General features: G+C 37.9%; 4 protein-coding genes across 5 annotated transcripts in view; 3 read left to right on the top strand and 1 right to left on the bottom strand.

Moving 5' to 3' along the window:
* LOC111470222 overlaps window positions 1-1,154 on the top strand; it is a 3,689-nt gene extending 2,535 nt beyond the window's left edge. For both annotated transcript variants that reach the window (XM_023115765.1, XM_023115775.1), the window contains exons 4-5: window positions 321-571; window positions 725-1,154. In XM_023115765.1, the coding sequence (XP_022971533.1) occupies window positions 321-571; window positions 725-770 (297 nt within the window). In that variant the 3' untranslated portion in view covers window positions 771-1,154. The remainder of the gene's footprint in view (window positions 1-320; window positions 572-724) is intronic.
* A 664-nt stretch (window positions 1,155-1,818) lies between these two features.
* LOC111469537 lies at window positions 1,819-4,231 on the top strand. Its single transcript, XM_023114835.1, has one exon. The coding sequence runs from the start codon at window positions 2,057-2,059 to the stop codon at window positions 4,070-4,072; it is 2,016 nt and encodes a 671-aa protein (XP_022970603.1). The 5' UTR covers window positions 1,819-2,056; the 3' UTR covers window positions 4,073-4,231.
* Window positions 4,232-4,292: 61 nt separating this feature from the next.
* On the bottom strand, window positions 4,293-6,797 carry LOC111469746 (AP2-like ethylene-responsive transcription factor At1g16060). The gene is made up of 8 exons (XM_023115151.1): window positions 6,426-6,797; window positions 6,267-6,349; window positions 6,103-6,111; window positions 5,524-5,610; window positions 5,365-5,440; window positions 5,241-5,291; window positions 5,082-5,158; window positions 4,293-4,999 (listed from the first exon to the last, which is right to left on the bottom strand). The coding sequence occupies exons 1-8, from the start codon at window positions 6,632-6,634 to the stop codon at window positions 4,416-4,418; spliced, it is 1,176 nt and encodes a 391-aa protein (XP_022970919.1). The 5' UTR covers window positions 6,635-6,797; the 3' UTR covers window positions 4,293-4,415.
* A 1,673-nt stretch (window positions 6,798-8,470) lies between these two features.
* LOC111469559 (FACT complex subunit SSRP1) lies at window positions 8,471-15,537 on the top strand. The gene is made up of 16 exons (XM_023114862.1): window positions 8,471-8,620; window positions 9,254-9,439; window positions 9,742-9,847; window positions 10,183-10,319; window positions 10,482-10,565; window positions 10,638-10,732; window positions 10,895-11,003; window positions 11,102-11,188; window positions 11,267-11,359; window positions 12,238-12,435; window positions 12,529-12,674; window positions 12,751-12,898; window positions 14,434-14,532; window positions 14,611-14,790; window positions 14,928-15,006; window positions 15,126-15,537. The coding sequence occupies exons 1-16, from the start codon at window positions 8,567-8,569 to the stop codon at window positions 15,251-15,253; spliced, it is 1,929 nt and encodes a 642-aa protein (XP_022970630.1). The 5' UTR covers window positions 8,471-8,566; the 3' UTR covers window positions 15,254-15,537.
* Window positions 15,538-16,100: the final 563 nt, after the last annotated feature.

Genomic DNA, 16,100 nt, shown 5'->3' with positions numbered 1-16,100 from the left:
TTTTTTTTTTTTTTTTTTTTTTTTTTGTATGCCCTTGATTTAAAATGAAAGTATGATTTTTTGCTTAAAAAGCAAAAAGGAAAATGAAATCTTTATGTGTGATATATTTTAGGCATTGTAGTTACCTCTCTCAACGAATCTATGTTTTCTGGATTGTGAATTCAGACCGATGGATAGATTTCTAGTTGTTAAAAAAAGGGTTGTACATAATGAAATATATTTAACCATCTCATTATAGACAGCTTCAAAGTTCGATCTAATGTTTTGTAGTTTTTATTAATTCCGTTCTTTCTTTCTTACTATTATTGCGATGGAAATAGGTCAGAGTTTGGAATGTAACTGCACCGACTATCCGTTCATCATGTTGCGTTGGATTAACTTCTCTTCCTGGTGCTCCTATAAACATTAAGTGCCATGAATCCTTGCTCTATGCTGCTACAAGTTCCTCCGTTGTTGCTGTCGATTTAAGGACTATGCAGAAAGTTCTAACTGCTGCAGCTTATCAACCATTTCTATACTCATTCGAGATGATTCCCTCTAAATCCTTAATATGCACAGGTGGTAGAGGAAGGTACGTTCTAGTTCATTGATCAAGAGCAATGCCCATATGTCTAAACTTTTATAGTGTTTATTTTAGTGAATGGATTTTCAACACAACCATTTTTAGCATTTTAATGGATGGATGACACGATTTTAAATATCTATACTGATGTGTTGACTTTAGGCATATATTGAAGATGCTTAGGCTAGTTGAGAAACTGTTGATGTAAACGTCTGGGAGGCAGATTCGGGTGCACACGCAAATTCATTGAGCTGCTGGTTCACTGAAAGTACGGACAGCAGCACTACATTGTCCTCTATGGCTGTTAATGGGTGTAGAATTGTCACTGCCTGCTATGCTGAAGATCTGGGACTTCTACGCTGCAGGGACTACACCAATGCTCCTTGTCCCATTGTTAGACACGACGAGGTTGTCTCCAAATTTTGGGATTCACAATGCTACGACGACAACAACGATAACTCCGACGTGTAGTACATCATTTGTAAGTTGTATATAATTTCGTTTTCTCTTGTGCTTACGATCTTGGTTTTGTCAACTTGTGCACAATTCAGTTGATTAAGATATATACCATCAATCAAGAGATTGAAAGTTCGAAGTTCGAGTTGTTACTCCCAAATGTTAAATGTCCAAACTTATCTTAACCTTTTAAATTTAATAAGAGTTGAATTATCTTTTAAGGGATTAAGATTTAGACATTAAGGAGGTTATTAATGTAATTTTGAATTGTAACCGTTATATAACATGAGTGACATTCCTTATTGGTAAGGAGTGTTTAAATGTATCAAATTTTACACGAAGTGACTTATTGTTCGATGGGTGACAAAAAGAAAAAAGGTATTATCATATTCTTTTTTTGGTACTCACATGTACGTTCTCTTAATTTACATTATAAATAATAATACTTTGGGCAAAAATCAATTTATTATCTAAACTTCGGGAGTTGTACGAGTAAAAACTCAAGCGGTTGTTCATTACCGTTAACTGTTTTATAGCTAATTGTTCTCGGTTAATACTAATCAATTTTTATATATTTTTTTTATAGCTGATTACTAACACTAAACTAAGCCGATAAGGTTGATGTATGAAATTAAAAGTTTAAAAAAATTTATAATTTACGCGAGAAAGTCTGAAAAATAATTAAATAAAAATTTTCAATATTATTGAATTTATTATAAATTTGATGTAATTTAATTTTTGAGGGAAAGAAGAAGTGAAGGCAACATAAAAGATGAAGTGATAATCAAAATTTGGTGGAAATTGGGATGTGTCCTGGTTGACTCGCCAAGAGGCATCACTGAACCCGCTCTTCCTCCATACGATAATTTCATCTCCGCCTTCTTCTTCTTCTTCGATTCTCCCTTCAATTCCCTTCAAATGTCTCTCTATGTCAATGGGTTCTCCTCGAAATCCATGAAAAAATCCTAATCCTCTCATAATCACATCCATTTCCCTCTCTTCCTCATTTCCAATCCAATCCAATCCAAAACCCTAAAAATGCCCACCACCGCTGCCACCGCCGCTGCCACTGCGATCGTCTTCCTGTTCATCATCGCCACCGCCTCCTCCGCTCCGATCCTCGGCCTCGATTCATTTCTCGCTCAGCAATCTCGCTTCGACCCACATGCCTCCAACGACACATTTCTCTCCCTCTCATCGTCTCTCAAGAAATCCCTCTCTATTTCTTCTTCTCCTCCTCCTCTCATTCCTTCTTTTATCTCCTCTCTCCTCTCCCTCTCCCTCTCGTTCTCTCTCCATGTTCGTCTTGTCGGCGATTTCCCCTCCGATTCATCGACCCATCTCTCCTCTTTCCTCTCTGCCTCTCTCCCTTCTGACCATTTCCATGTTATTACTCCTTTTGATTCGTATCAACACCGTCTTGCCCTTAAGCATTCCCTTCATCTCGACGTATCTCATGCCTCCTCTCTGGCTACCCATCTCTCTGAGATCTTGAAATCTGAAATTGCCGGCACTACTTCTAGCCTTCGATCTTTGCTTCTTGCTGTACCCTATGACTCTGTGGATCGTCTCATAAAGCAGGATTTCGAGAAGGAGAAATCCGGCCAAGGGGTTTATATATATTTGCTTAATTTGGGCACCCAAGACAAGCCGTATGCTTACAAATATGGTGAAGGGGATTCTTCCCCTGGTTTTACCAAGTGTTTGGGAAGCATTTGGAGTGGTGCCGAAAGGTATTTATGGATTGATTTGGGTGCAGGGCCTGTTGATTATGGACCATCTCTGTCTGGAGATGGGGTTCTTCCTAGAGGAGAGTTCCATCCTTTGACGACTTTGCACGGCCGCCCTAAGTCCCAGAAGGCGCTGCTGGCGGATTTGGCTTCGTTGGTTTGGAGTGCTTACCAGGTTCATTTAGTTCCTTCTATGAGAATTCCTATTCCTTTTGAGAGTTCATTGGTTGTTCAATTTGTACACATTTATGGGTCTGAGAGTAATGATGGAGATGAGTTGGATTGGAAGTCTATTGAGAGAACCTTGAATGATGCTGGGTTGTTGTTGGGTGAGCAGTCTTTGAGATTTAAGTCTCATAGGGTAAGCTATGCTAAGTGCCCCATTTGTGCGTTTGCAATATCTCGGTCCACCAATTCGTTTACTTCCCGATTTTTGTTTGATAACTATACTTTGATTGTGAATGAGTATTTGGATTCTAAGCGATTGCATCAGATTCTGTCTGATTCTGCTGAGGAGTTTAGAAGGGCTGGATTCCCTGAGGATGTGGATATGGCCAGAGTTATTCCCGTTTATGTATTTGATTTGAACTTGAACTCAATCTTGTTGCTTGATCGTTACCATCAATCTGTAGCATTTAACGACATGGTTATTGCTGTAAGGACAAGGAATACACAGACTGTGAGTGATTATAGCTGTAATGGCCGCCATGTATTTACACATACAAGGAATCTTGAGAGGCCACTAGTCGGTTCGATTTTACAGAGTATGTGGGGAGTTTCACCTACCCATTTAGCTTGGAGCTCGAGGCACAACGATACCATAGTCGATTACTCGTGGAGCATCGGGCAAACTCCTTTCGGTCCATTCTCTGAGGTCTCCTCCTTATCTTTTGTTCAGAAGGATGCAGCGAAGAGAAACGTTATCTTGACATCATTGAATAATAGTATCACTAGTGCAATTGATGTTCTTAACTCTGTATCTGCACATGGGGGTGATAGAAATCTGCTAAAATCGAAGCAACGAACAGAGTTCATACAGCGGTGGAACCTTTTCAAATACAAGCTGGACAAAGTGGTGTCTGCAATGTCGCATTTTGACTTCGAGATGGCTTTGTACTACATAAGATCTTCAGATCATGACCTGTACACGCTTCACTCCATCGTCTACAATGCATCCCAAGAACTTGAGGCATCGTTGATTTGCTTTAAAGATCCTCCATTTCCATGGGGTTCTGTGTCTGTATCTGTAGGAGTTTTCTTTGCTTTCCTGTATGTTTACACAAAGAGAGATAGACTTTTCAAGAGCAAAAGAAAGCAATTTTGATGCTCATTAATGGGTTGCAGGATATGTATTATCCAACGGCATCTCATATATGTAATTTCATTGCAGAGATAGATGGAAGTGTTAGGATGTTGCATTCGATCGTATGAAACCGGGTACTTTTTTTTATATTTGGCAATATACTCGAGTTCTGGATTATTACTTTTCTATGTTTCTGCAACATTTGAGATTCATGCTGTAGTTGTTTGCTTTAGAACAGAGCTGAATAAAGCAAGAAGTAATTGATTCATTTGTGTCCACAGTAGACAGAATCGAGTTCTTACTTTCATATTAACATGTTAAATATGATGGTATGAACAAAGTACACACAAAATCAAGCTCTTTTTCAGGGTGCTTTGAAGCGATGAAATGAGCCATTTAAGAATGAATGAAGCTCACTTTCTTGCAGCTCTTTGTCGGAGCTGCAAACAAACGTTTCATCTGTAAGTTTATCACAGAAGACGTCTCCAAATTCATCGAACACATTGTCAAGCACAGCTCGAGTCTTCGCCTCTTCTCCATTAACAGCCTCATCCACTGAAAGGTTGGAGTTGGTCTCGACGAGTTTCTTGAAAAATGAAGATCGAAGAAGGAGGTCGAGAGCTGATGGAGAAGATTTAACATAACTGTTGAGAGGAATGCTGCAGCTTTTATGAAGAAGCTCTTGCTTTTGAAGAGAATGGAAGGAATTGTCGTGGTAGTGATGGTTTTGGAAAAGGGAAGTTTCTTCTGCTGGGAAGATGGAGCTGGAGTTGCAGAGCTCCTTGAGAGGGTCCGATGTCATTTGGGATTCGTTCGGGGTGGCGACGGGTGGCAGTGGAGGTTTCAGCCAGGCCATGTAATTGCTCCAGTCGAAGTTGGTAACTGCATTGATCCCTCGGTATTCAATGGCTGCCATATCGTAAGCTCGAGCAGCTTCCTCTTGAGTTCCTGTGGTGGAAGATCAAACAAATCTGTGAGTATAAGTCTAATTTAATTGTTAACTAAGAACTAAGTGTTTAGAATTAGTTACCATAAGTTCCAAGGTAGAGGTACTTGTTCCCATAAACTCTCCCAATTCTTGCTTCCCATCTACCATTGTGATGGTGCCTGCAAACACCCAGATTTCCTTTTGGATGCTTAAACACATTCAAGAAGTTCATCACAGCACAAAAATCAACAAGAACTTCACCTTGCCACTCCTCTATATTTTGACACACCTCTAGAGAATCCACTGCTTTTTCTGAAACAATACAATTCAAGTTAAAACAAAGCCAATTTGATGAGCACAGTCAAGATGTTTGATGAATCCATACCTTCTTAAAGAGGCCAAATACTCCTCCTTTGTCATCGTCTGCATTATCTCAATCTCCTTCTCATAATCTGATATCTACGTAAACATAATGTTGATCTGAGTAATCTACTGAAGTAGCTATGAACTGTTGAAGGGTTTGTAATAGAAACTCAACTTACTGGAAAATTAGTGATAGTTGTTACACCCCAGTACTTGAGTGCTGCTAAATCATACGCTCTTGCAGCTGATTCTTCTTCATCATAAGCTCCTATCATATAATCAAAACATATAAACATGTCATTCATAGAGACAGCCCAAACCTACCGCAAGTAGATATTGTTTTTTTTTAGTTTTTTTTTTGGGCTTCCTCTCAAAGTTTTTAAAACTCGTATGCTAAGGAGAGGTTTCCACACCCTCCTAAAAATGCTTAGTTTCCCTCTCCAACCAATATGAATCTCACAATCAAAAGTGGATAGAGACTATGTGTCAGCAAGGACACTGGCCCTAAAGAAGGTGAATTGGGGGTCCTACATCGATTGGAAAGGGAAACGAGTGCCAACGAGGACGCTAGGTCTCGAAGGGGGTAGATTGTTAGATCTCACATTGATTGGAGAAGGGAACGAGTGCTAGTGAGGACCAAGTTCGGTTGGGGAGGATAACAAAACATTGCTTATAAAGATGTGGAAACTTTTTCTTAGCAACTCCCTAATAGTGGGCTTGAGCATAACGAAAAAAGTTTTTGAATTGATGAATGACTCACCGAGATAAACTGGTTCGATCGTCCAAAATTTCAGTTCATCAAAAGGGTCATGAAGATGTGAGGAAAAAAAGAAAGAACATATTCAATACCCCATGAGAAAGTGTTAGTAAAAGAAGAAAATGGAAGATTCAGATACAGAGATGTATGAAAAAGTAAGTTCTTACCTTGTTTACCCTTCTTCTTTTGTGTCAAGTTCCAAGAAAGCTTATCCCATAAATGAGCTTCAAACCGACCCGTCCATCTATGTCTTCTCATCACAAACACAAAGCCATAAATTTCCATTAAGGAACACCAAAATCTCACGCATCATATCAGTTTCTTACCTGCTGACGCCGCGAAATCTTGAGCTCCGCTTCGTAGTGGTGGTCGGAGCTTGATCGGATTGCTGCTTATTTTTAGTTTGATCGATGGCAGAGGCAGTGGAGGGATCTCTCCGCCGTCTCTTGACACGTCTGGTGGCCGGAATTTGGCCTTCCGTCCAACATATTCTTAGATTCTCCTCGTTCTTCAGAATCAAAGCTGGCGCCTCCATTTCTTTCTGGGTTCTTCCCCTCCACCTCTGCAAGTTTCAATCCATTTGAATATAATGTATATATACAATTCATGTTCTTGTACTATTTTCAAAGCCTGTCTTTTCAGTTTCTGTTTTATAAGATCAAAACTTGGAAGAACAGCCAAGAATGAATTGTTGGATGATGATATTAATTCTTGTGGGGGAAGGAAGTCCAAAAGAGGAGAGTCGATAATTCCGAAGCAGAGTTGAGAGAAGACAAAGAACCCCGTTGTCCACATTGTGCCTTCCAACGTTATTTCATTATAAAACATAAAATTTCCTCTGTTTCTTTTTGCATCAGCTGGTGAAAGGACTTCTGGTTGTTTAGACGTGCTCCTCAAGCCTTTGAGTGTTGATCTTTTTTGAGAGATTCTGTAAAAGATTAGAATGAAATTGATTGAGAGTGGGGTTGAGGATGGGATCATGGTAAGGAACTTCTGCTAGTGCTGGTGCCTCTTGAGCTGCCCGTGGTGGAAACGCCACTTCCTGTCCAACTTACATGTATTGACATGAGGCTTCAAGGATTTGGCTAAAGGTTGAAGTGTTAAAACACTCGAGGGATCGAACGAGGCCATTGGCCAATCTAAAAACCAATACAATTGATTTTCTTAAAGGTCAACTCGAGCTAAAACGGTTATGATTATTAACATGATGTCAATCAGGAGTCTTGATAACCTTGAAGAGTGTTTGTAACGTGGTAATATTTGTTACACATCTTCACTATAAAATAAGGAGACGACATTGAAAGGTGCCTAAAAAATTACTTACAAATTCTCTAGTCTAAGCTGTTCTTAAACTCGATTACTAATTTGAGTGTAAGCGACTTAAGAATACACGGGTGTCAACATCAATTCCAAGTTTACCCCTAAGCAAAAAGAATATCTTGTTAAATTTCGTAAGATTCTCGATAACAAATTTATCCTTTGTTATTTACGCATGGGGACAACAAATTGATCAAATTAAAAACATAAAGTTGATTGAAAAAGACATGTTTGTCTTGATTTGAGAAGTTTAAGGAAAGCTGGAGAAGCTTGTGTTTTAGTGGGAGGAAGCAACAATGGAGGAAAGTGATGGGTTTTTTTCAGTTGCAGAGATGAGTAGAGTTACATGAGAAGTTGGCATGAGCAGCTAAAACTGTGATCTTGTCGGCATCAATGAGAATGATTCTAGTTTGACTCTTCATTTTATGTCTTGTACTTGTGGAAGAAGAAGAAGAAGAAGAGGAAGAAGCCAAAAGCCACACTACATAACACAATTTTGGTCCCTCTCCACTGTCCAAAACTCCAAACACTTCCAAATTATGCATCACGATCTTTCCTATGACCGTACTTGTTCTATTTTGAATCCCTCAACTACGAGATCCCACTGTCTGTTGGAGGGGAGAACAAAACATTTTTTATAAGGGTGTGAAAACCTCTCTCTAATAGACACATTTTAAAACTGTGAGACTAACGACGATACGTAACGAGCTAAATCAAACAATATCTGCTAGCAATGAGCTTAGATGGTTATAAATGGTATCAGAACCAGATACCGAGCGGTGTACTAGCGAAGACCATATCGACCTCAAGGGAGTTGGATTGAGATATCAGAACCATGATAACCTCTACTGTTAATTGAATATTGGTTGTTTTATTTATTTATCATTATTATTATTTGCAAGAGGATGAAAATTTACTTTTTTGAGTAATCAAGCCGATACTCCAGTGCGGGCAAACATACGTTAGAGACGAAAAACAACCAATCAAAATCAATGTAAAAAGATTACGATGAGTTCGTAAACACTATATCACCACCGTTTGGCGCCATGAGAGTGGGACTCGCAATTCCTCCCAAACGATTAAAAACCCTTCTCCTCGCATTTCTCTTTCTGCGATTAGCTTGCTTCTGGTTGGTCTCAGGTTTCCAGCCATGGCTGACGGTCAGCTCTACAACAATATCTCTCTCGGCGGTCGTGGAGGCACTGTAAGCTCTCTCTCTCTCTTTCTCTCTCTTTTGAACGGTAACTTAACTAGGTTTCTTGGTGGAGTTGGATCATTGTATTTAGTATAGATTATGGGCATTGGGATGTTCTTGTGCTTTTCAAACCCTAAGTTTTGAACTATCCCTAGATTCTGTATGTATTTACATGGTAGTTTTGTATTGCAAACTGAAAAGTAATAGGCGGATTTCTTATATTTCTCCACTGTTGTATCTCTGTGTACCTCCTCGTGGCGCTGCGTGCAAATAGCCAGAATAATTAGTTATTTTCTTGTTGGATTTTTATGGGAAGGGAATGCTGATAATCTATCGCAGGTTTTCTTTAAGTTTCCCAAGTTTATAAAATTTGATGCGGTTGTTATCTTTTTCCGAGTGTCATCTGTTGGGAACACGTGGTAAAGAGTTCTATTTCGGACTATGTAATTTTTTATCCTTCGCATCTCACTAGTTGCATTCGGTGAACTTCTTAATATTGGAGGATACTCAGCAACAAAGGAAGGAAATGATCTTTAATAGTTACAATTTCTGATTTTGCTTTGTGGGCTTCAGTTCTGTGAAAGTATGGAATGATGAACATGGATTCTAACAGTTATCCTCCGTGTATATGTTTTAACGCAGAACCCTGGTCAGCTTAAAACAGATCAAAGAGGTATTCAGTGGAAGAAGCAAGGAGGTGGCAAGGCTGTTGAGGTGGATAAAGAAGACATTGTTGGTGTAACATGGATGAAGGTCCCAAGGACTAATCAGTTAGGAATTCGGGTCAAAGATGGATTATATTACAAGTTCATTGGATTCCGCGACCAGGTTTCCTGAATTTCTACAGACCGAAGTTGTTTTTATATTTATTGATTTTGGAATCTGGCTATGCACCTCAAGGTGGTAATATCTCATTTACTTTATGGGGTTATAATTCAATAAACCATTGCCATTGGTTAGTTGATAGCTTTTAGATTGGGGCATGTCATCTGTTCACAGCAGTAGCACGAAATGAGATGATTACAAACTAATATTTCAAGAACATTTGTGTTTTTTATGGAGCATTCAATCTGTTCTGATTGTAGTTTTTTTTCTTCCTTTTTAATTTATTAATTTTTTGGTTAATGCAGGACATTAATAGTTTAACCAAATTTTTCCAAAGTAATTGTGGAATAGCACCAGAGGAAAAACAACTTTCTGTCAGCGGCCGTAATTGGGGTGAAGTTGATTTGAACGGTAAGCATTTTTGCTGCATTCAATCTATCACATGGTGTGCTTGTAGTTTCTAACTCATCATTTCTTATGGTTATCAATTTTATATCCAAAGAACTACTTTATTTGCATGTATAAGATCGCAACTGTAGAGATTAAGAAGATATTAAAAGGATATTAAGAAATCTTGGTTTTAAATTACACTATATTGGAAATTAGCTCTAGCTTACATTTCCTTGAATTTTTGTATTTCTAGCATGAGCTGCTATGCAAATGAAATAGATAGCCATCACTCTGTGAACTAGTTTTATGAGGTCAAGTCTGCTTTCTTTTAATTACGTTTGAAACTTATGATTTAGGGAACATGCTTACATTCTTGGTTGGTTCAAAGCAAGCATTTGAAGTGTCTTTAGCTGATGTTGCTCAAACACAACTTCAAGGGAAGAATGATGTTATGTTAGAGTTCCATGTGGACGATACTACAGGAGCTAATGAGGTAAATGGTTATGTTGTCTCTTTCTTGTAAGTAGTTTTGTTGTTTGTTCCTGACCAAATTGTTGAGCAATATGATATCTAATATCTCAAACTGCAAAGCTTTTCTTTTACATTTTCTTCATTGTGAACTAATATTTTTATCATTATGAATTTATGATTACAGAAAGATTCTCTAATGGAGATAAGTTTTCACATACCAAATACCAATACTCAATTCGTTGGTGATGAAAATCATCCTCCTGCTCAGGTAGGATCATTATCTGTTTCAGACCAGTATGCATATTTTTTTTGGCTGTTTATGAAGTATTGCTTGGTTTAGGTATTTCGTGACAAAATCATGTCCATGGCGGATGTTAGTGCGGGCATTGAGGAAGCTGTGGTCACATTTGAGGGTATTGCTATCCTCACTCCAAGGTAGATATTTATCAAGAGGAAATGTATTCTGTATGCTGCTTGTTATGTGCTGCACATGCATAGAACTATCATAGCATGCACATGTATCTGGTATTCTTAATGGCTTCTTAGATTTTTCCTTTTTCTTAAGGTATTCTAAGGAGATTATTTTTTGTTGTATAGGGGTCGGTACAGTGTTGAACTTCACCTTTCTTTCCTGCGGCTCCAAGGACAAGCCAATGACTTCAAAATTCAATACAGTAGTGTTGTTCGGCTTTTTTTACTTCCAAAGGTTTTTCTTCTTCACCTCTATTGACCTATATTTTACACTATCTAGATCAGGCAGTCAATAAGATATGGAGTCTTGTGTGCTTGTGATGTTTTATGCAGTCCAACCAGCCCCATACTTTTGTTGTCGTGACTCTAGATCCACCAATCCGTAAGGGCCAAACTTTATATCCTCATATTGTTTTGCAGGTATTTGTCACTTCATTTGTTAAGATTTTCCTGCATGTAATTCTTGGGATAACCTTTTATTCTTATGCATCCGTGCAGTTTGAGACTGACTATGTGGTTCAAAGCACCTTGCAAATAGGCGATGAACTTCTCCACACAAAGTTCAAGGACAAGTTGGAACCTTCTTATAAGGTAAACAACTGCTCCTTCCTTCAAAAAATAAAACTTCCGTACTCTAGATCGAAGGAACAGAAATGCAGGCACAATATGAACAGTGGCACATTATTTTGCAGAACCTAGGGTGTGCCGTGGGCACAGCAAAACCAATTGCTAGATACTATTTTTAAACATATATATTATTTTTATACTATACCGAAGGGAAATTTAAATTCAATAAGGAATCTTTATTTTTTATTTTTTAATAAAACCAGTTTTATGTTGCACTAAAAAAATTATTATTTTTGTCCTATATTACTATTTTATTTTTCTATTTGTAAAAGGTAAATAAACAAATACAAGCTCCTTTGGCGAATTGAAATGAATTTTTAGAATCCCACTGATATGGGGTTTAATCCCTTGCCTTATATATTTCATTATATCAATGAAATATGTGTCTCCATTTTTAAAAATGGATGGGATACGTTAGTCCATTGGTTAATATTTTTTTTTGTCATATGCTTACAAGTGTCTCACATGAGTTGATTATGAACAAGTGTTTAGAATATGCTCAACAAGTATTGGAGTCTTATTCAGTTTGTTGAACTAGTACTAGATACATGTCTATGACTTACAAGTATCTAACATGTGTCCAACCAGAGTGTTGGAGTGTTTGATATTGTTGGACATGGAGATGTTACCCAAACTGCTATAGTGTCTGTGCTTCACAGCTACAATCAAGTAATCAAAGCATAGTGTTCCATTGATGGACCTGTTTAGCCATACTTTGGCATGTGTTTTATAAGGACATGGATCACATGATTTGTTGTTATATCTACAGCAGTATCTACCAAGGTGTTTAGACTTGCCTTGTGCTTTCAATGTCTCTCAGTGAATAATTTTGTTGAAAATAGGGGCTGATTCACGAGGTGTTTACCACCATATTGCGTGGTCTATCTGGTGCAAAAATTACCAGACCTGGAAAATTCCGCAGTTGTCAAGATGGTTATGCTGTCAAGTCATCTTTGAAGGCTGAAGATGGTGTCTTGTATCCACTTGAAAAAAGTTTTTTCTTTCTTCCTAAACCTCCCACCCTTCTTCTTCACGATGAGGTATAAGCTCTTGGGATCTTGCATTTTCTCACATCATGTGATAGTTCAATCCAGTGAGTCACTTACCTTTTTCTTAATATATTTTTGTAATAGATTGACTATGTTGAATTTGAGAGGCATGCTGCTGGTGGGTCCAATATGCATTACTTTGATCTTCTCATCAGACTGAAAACTGAACAAGAACATCTCTTTAGGAATATCCAGAGGAATGAATACCATAATCTTTTTGACTTTATCAGGTGAGTCTAATTTTCTTTCCTTGTATGTATGGAGGTGGCTTTTATTCCATTTTAACTTATTTGTTCATCCCTTCAGTGGAAAGGGTTTGAAAATCATGAATCTGGGAGATGCCCAGGCTAGAGATGGTGTGGCGGCTGTCCTCCAAGCGGATGATGATGATGCCGTTGATCCACATCTTGAGCGTATAAGAAATGAAGCTGGTGGAGATGAGAGTGATGAAGAGGTAAGCTTTGACCTATTTAGTACCGCAATTTGGATCTCTCTTTCAACAGTTGGATGTCAGAGCTAGCGAAGACTAGAGCATTACTAAGTAAGAAAGAAAGACCCTAATACTTTAGGCCTACTGTCTCTTTTATGTAGGAAGCATTAGGATGCTTACTTCACTGCCAGTTAATGTTAGGTGGTTGTGATTATTTAGGCTGTTGATACGAAGTTAGTTTAGGTGATAGCAGAGTGTTCTAATAAAGTTGGATGGGGATAAGATTACTAGAAGGGGTGTGAGAATGGTAGAGGGAGAGCTCGTACCAATTCAAAATTCCAGAACTTAGAACTAACTCTGGCTTTATACAAGCTTAGGCAATTCTTTTCTATCCTTTTATTATCAGGCTCAATCAGATCACATTCTACTTGTCCTAGCACGTTTGTTGAATTACAACTATTGATGACTTCATAGATATGTACCATCGTGGACTGAAGATTTTAGAATTGTTATTTGAAGGTATGGGAAATGATAAATAGGAAGGACATTGGCAGTTCAAGGGTGTAATCTATTTGTCTCGGGTGTTCTGAGGTTGTAAGGAGAGATTTTGGCCCTTTCATAGGGTCCATCCAATCTTCCATTGGATGCATGTTCAGTAAATACAGTTCATATGTCTCCCATTGGCCTTCCATCATTATGGACTTCAGTGATTACCCCTTGTTTATCTTTCTTTTGAATTGGAGCCCCTTTCTCTATTCTTTCTTGTATTCTTCTATTTTTCCTCATTTTCCCTCTTTTTGGCCCGTAGTTTTTTTTATCGCCCTTGTGTAGTCTTCCATTCTTTCTCTATGAATTTCATTCGTTTCATCAAAAAAGCACAGTTCATATCAGATACTTTCTATTTATTCATGACACATTGATGCTTTTGGATTCCCCTGGTCGTTTATGGTGGTTAATTTATTATTCGTATGCCTCTTGAACCCAATGGTAGTACATACTGGTTAAATGATCTTTCATTCAGTTGAATTTTTGAAATTTTGGAACTTTTTACATAAATTTTTTTTGCATGATTGCCCAATATTTTGTGGTTAGTACAGAATATTGAAATGATATGAGGTTTCTGAGGATTGGACATACTTTATACAGACGTAGTCTGAGCCATGGATAGGAACTACATGTGAATATCCATTAAAATGTAAATGTCACGTGTGATAGATTTACCAAGCATTGCCTCCTATGCATCTAATTTGCAAATTATTTTATTGTCTTTATTGCTACTTTTGCATTACCATGAGTTGAGAGGGTAGTTGCATCATTGCATGCATTCAAGGTAACAATTGGGTGAGACTGATGCTGAAGCTAACGGTGAATCTTTCTCTGTTCATATTTGCTTCCTGCACGTATGCAATCCTTTGCAATCTTTTTGTATGCATGAAATTCTGAATTTGTGTCACGTATGTATATCATTGTGTTTGAGTAAACTTGTGTGTGTGTAGTTCTTTATATACACCTTTTGGTACTCGTGTCCAACTCTGTATAATATGGAAGCGTTCATGTAGGATTCAGATTTTGTGGTTGAAAAGGATGATGGGGGTTCTCCAACAGATGATTCAGGTGGGGAGGATTCTGACGCTAGTGTAAGTGGAGGTGAAAAAGAGGTGAGCGAATTTTCTCTTTCCTTGAGTTGAATATGGATTTGCATTCTATATTGTAGCTCACTGAGCTTCCATTTTCAGAAGCCTGGTAAAAAGGAGGCTAAAAAAGATCATTCAGCTTCCAAGCCACCTGCCAAGAAGAAACCTAGGGAAGGGACTGATGATGGTTCAAAGAAGAAAAAGCCTAAAAAGAAAAAGGATCCAAATGCACCAAAGAGAGCAATATCTGGTTTCATGTTCTTCTCTAAGATGGAAAGAGAGGTAATTTTCTCACTTTTATTCTCATTCTCCCCCTTATTGCACAGACGAAACCTAGGTAGGAACCTTCTTTTTATTTTTCCTTTCTGTGTTTATTAATAACAAGAACTAGTTTGCTTACCTGTATCTCGTCATTGCAGAACATAAAGAAAAGTAATCCTGGAATTTCTTTCACGGAATTAGGGCGAGTACTTGGAGATAAGTGGAATAAGATGTCGGGTATGTGTGTCTTTTCAATTTTTTAATTGAGATCTCTTGCATCATTGATCCCAGCATGTCATCTTAAGCTAAGAAATGCACATACTTTTTTAGCTTAACCTTGATCAATTTACTTGCAGCTGAAGAGAAAGAACCGTACGAATCGAAGGCTCGGGATGACAAAATACGATACAAGGAGGAAATCAGTGGCTATAAGAATCCACAGCCGATGAATATAGATTCAGGGAACGAATCTGACAGTGCATAGATGATAGATAGATCAATATCTAGTTCTTTATAGACATTTTCCTTGAGTTCTTTTTGGTACATCCGCGAAGATCTGTATTGCATTTTTGTGCAACGACTATATAGCTGAATCATTAATTACATGTACTAGGTTATTGTACCACGTTGTATTAGCATAACATAACCCGGTTGGTTATGGCTTCTGTTGTGCGCATTTATTTTTGAAGCAACAGGAGAGAGTGAACAACCTGACTTGGCTGGCTATAAGCTAACACAACCTGGTAAATATTTAGAATTCTTTCTTTACATTGAGAAACTGATTCATTTGGGTTTTCCATTCAGGAAGAGGTGGAGAATTTAAATTTCTTTAGGGATTCCCTTCTTTTATGGTCTTTGGTTGATGGTAGTTTTGGCGCAAAAGCTTACCATTGCTATTTAGGACACTCATGGTTTGTCTTTGCACAATTTATATGCTAAGTTAAAACAAGAAATTTTTTTGGGTTCGGTAACCAAATCCAACCAACTGGAACTTTTGAGTTGGTCCAAAAAATTCTCTAATTTCGACCAAACTCATAGATTGATATGAGCATCATGAGTTGTCTCGTAATAAAACTTATTGTTGCTAATGCTTTCTTCTCGGTTCCTTCTTCCATAACCCGAGCTCGGAGAAGGAAGAGATAAGAGGGCCCGACCACAACGATTGAATTGATTATCTTCATGCATAAGGATACTAGATTACTTAGTATAAAAGATTTTAAAATCATCACAAACCTCCCTTTTCCTTTTCTATTGCAATTTTTAGATTATTATATATATATATATATAATATAACCCGATTGAGACATTGTAAATAGATTAAACACTTTTAA

This window comes from Cucurbita maxima, unplaced genomic scaffold (genome assembly GCF_002738345.1).
Source record: "Cucurbita maxima cultivar Rimu unplaced genomic scaffold, Cmax_1.0 Cma_Scf00002, whole genome shotgun sequence".
In the NCBI taxonomy this organism is placed as follows: Eukaryota; Viridiplantae; Streptophyta; class Magnoliopsida; order Cucurbitales; family Cucurbitaceae; genus Cucurbita; species Cucurbita maxima.
The sequence above is the reverse complement of the archived record's forward strand: the minus strand, read 5'-3'. Positions and strand labels throughout refer to the sequence as shown.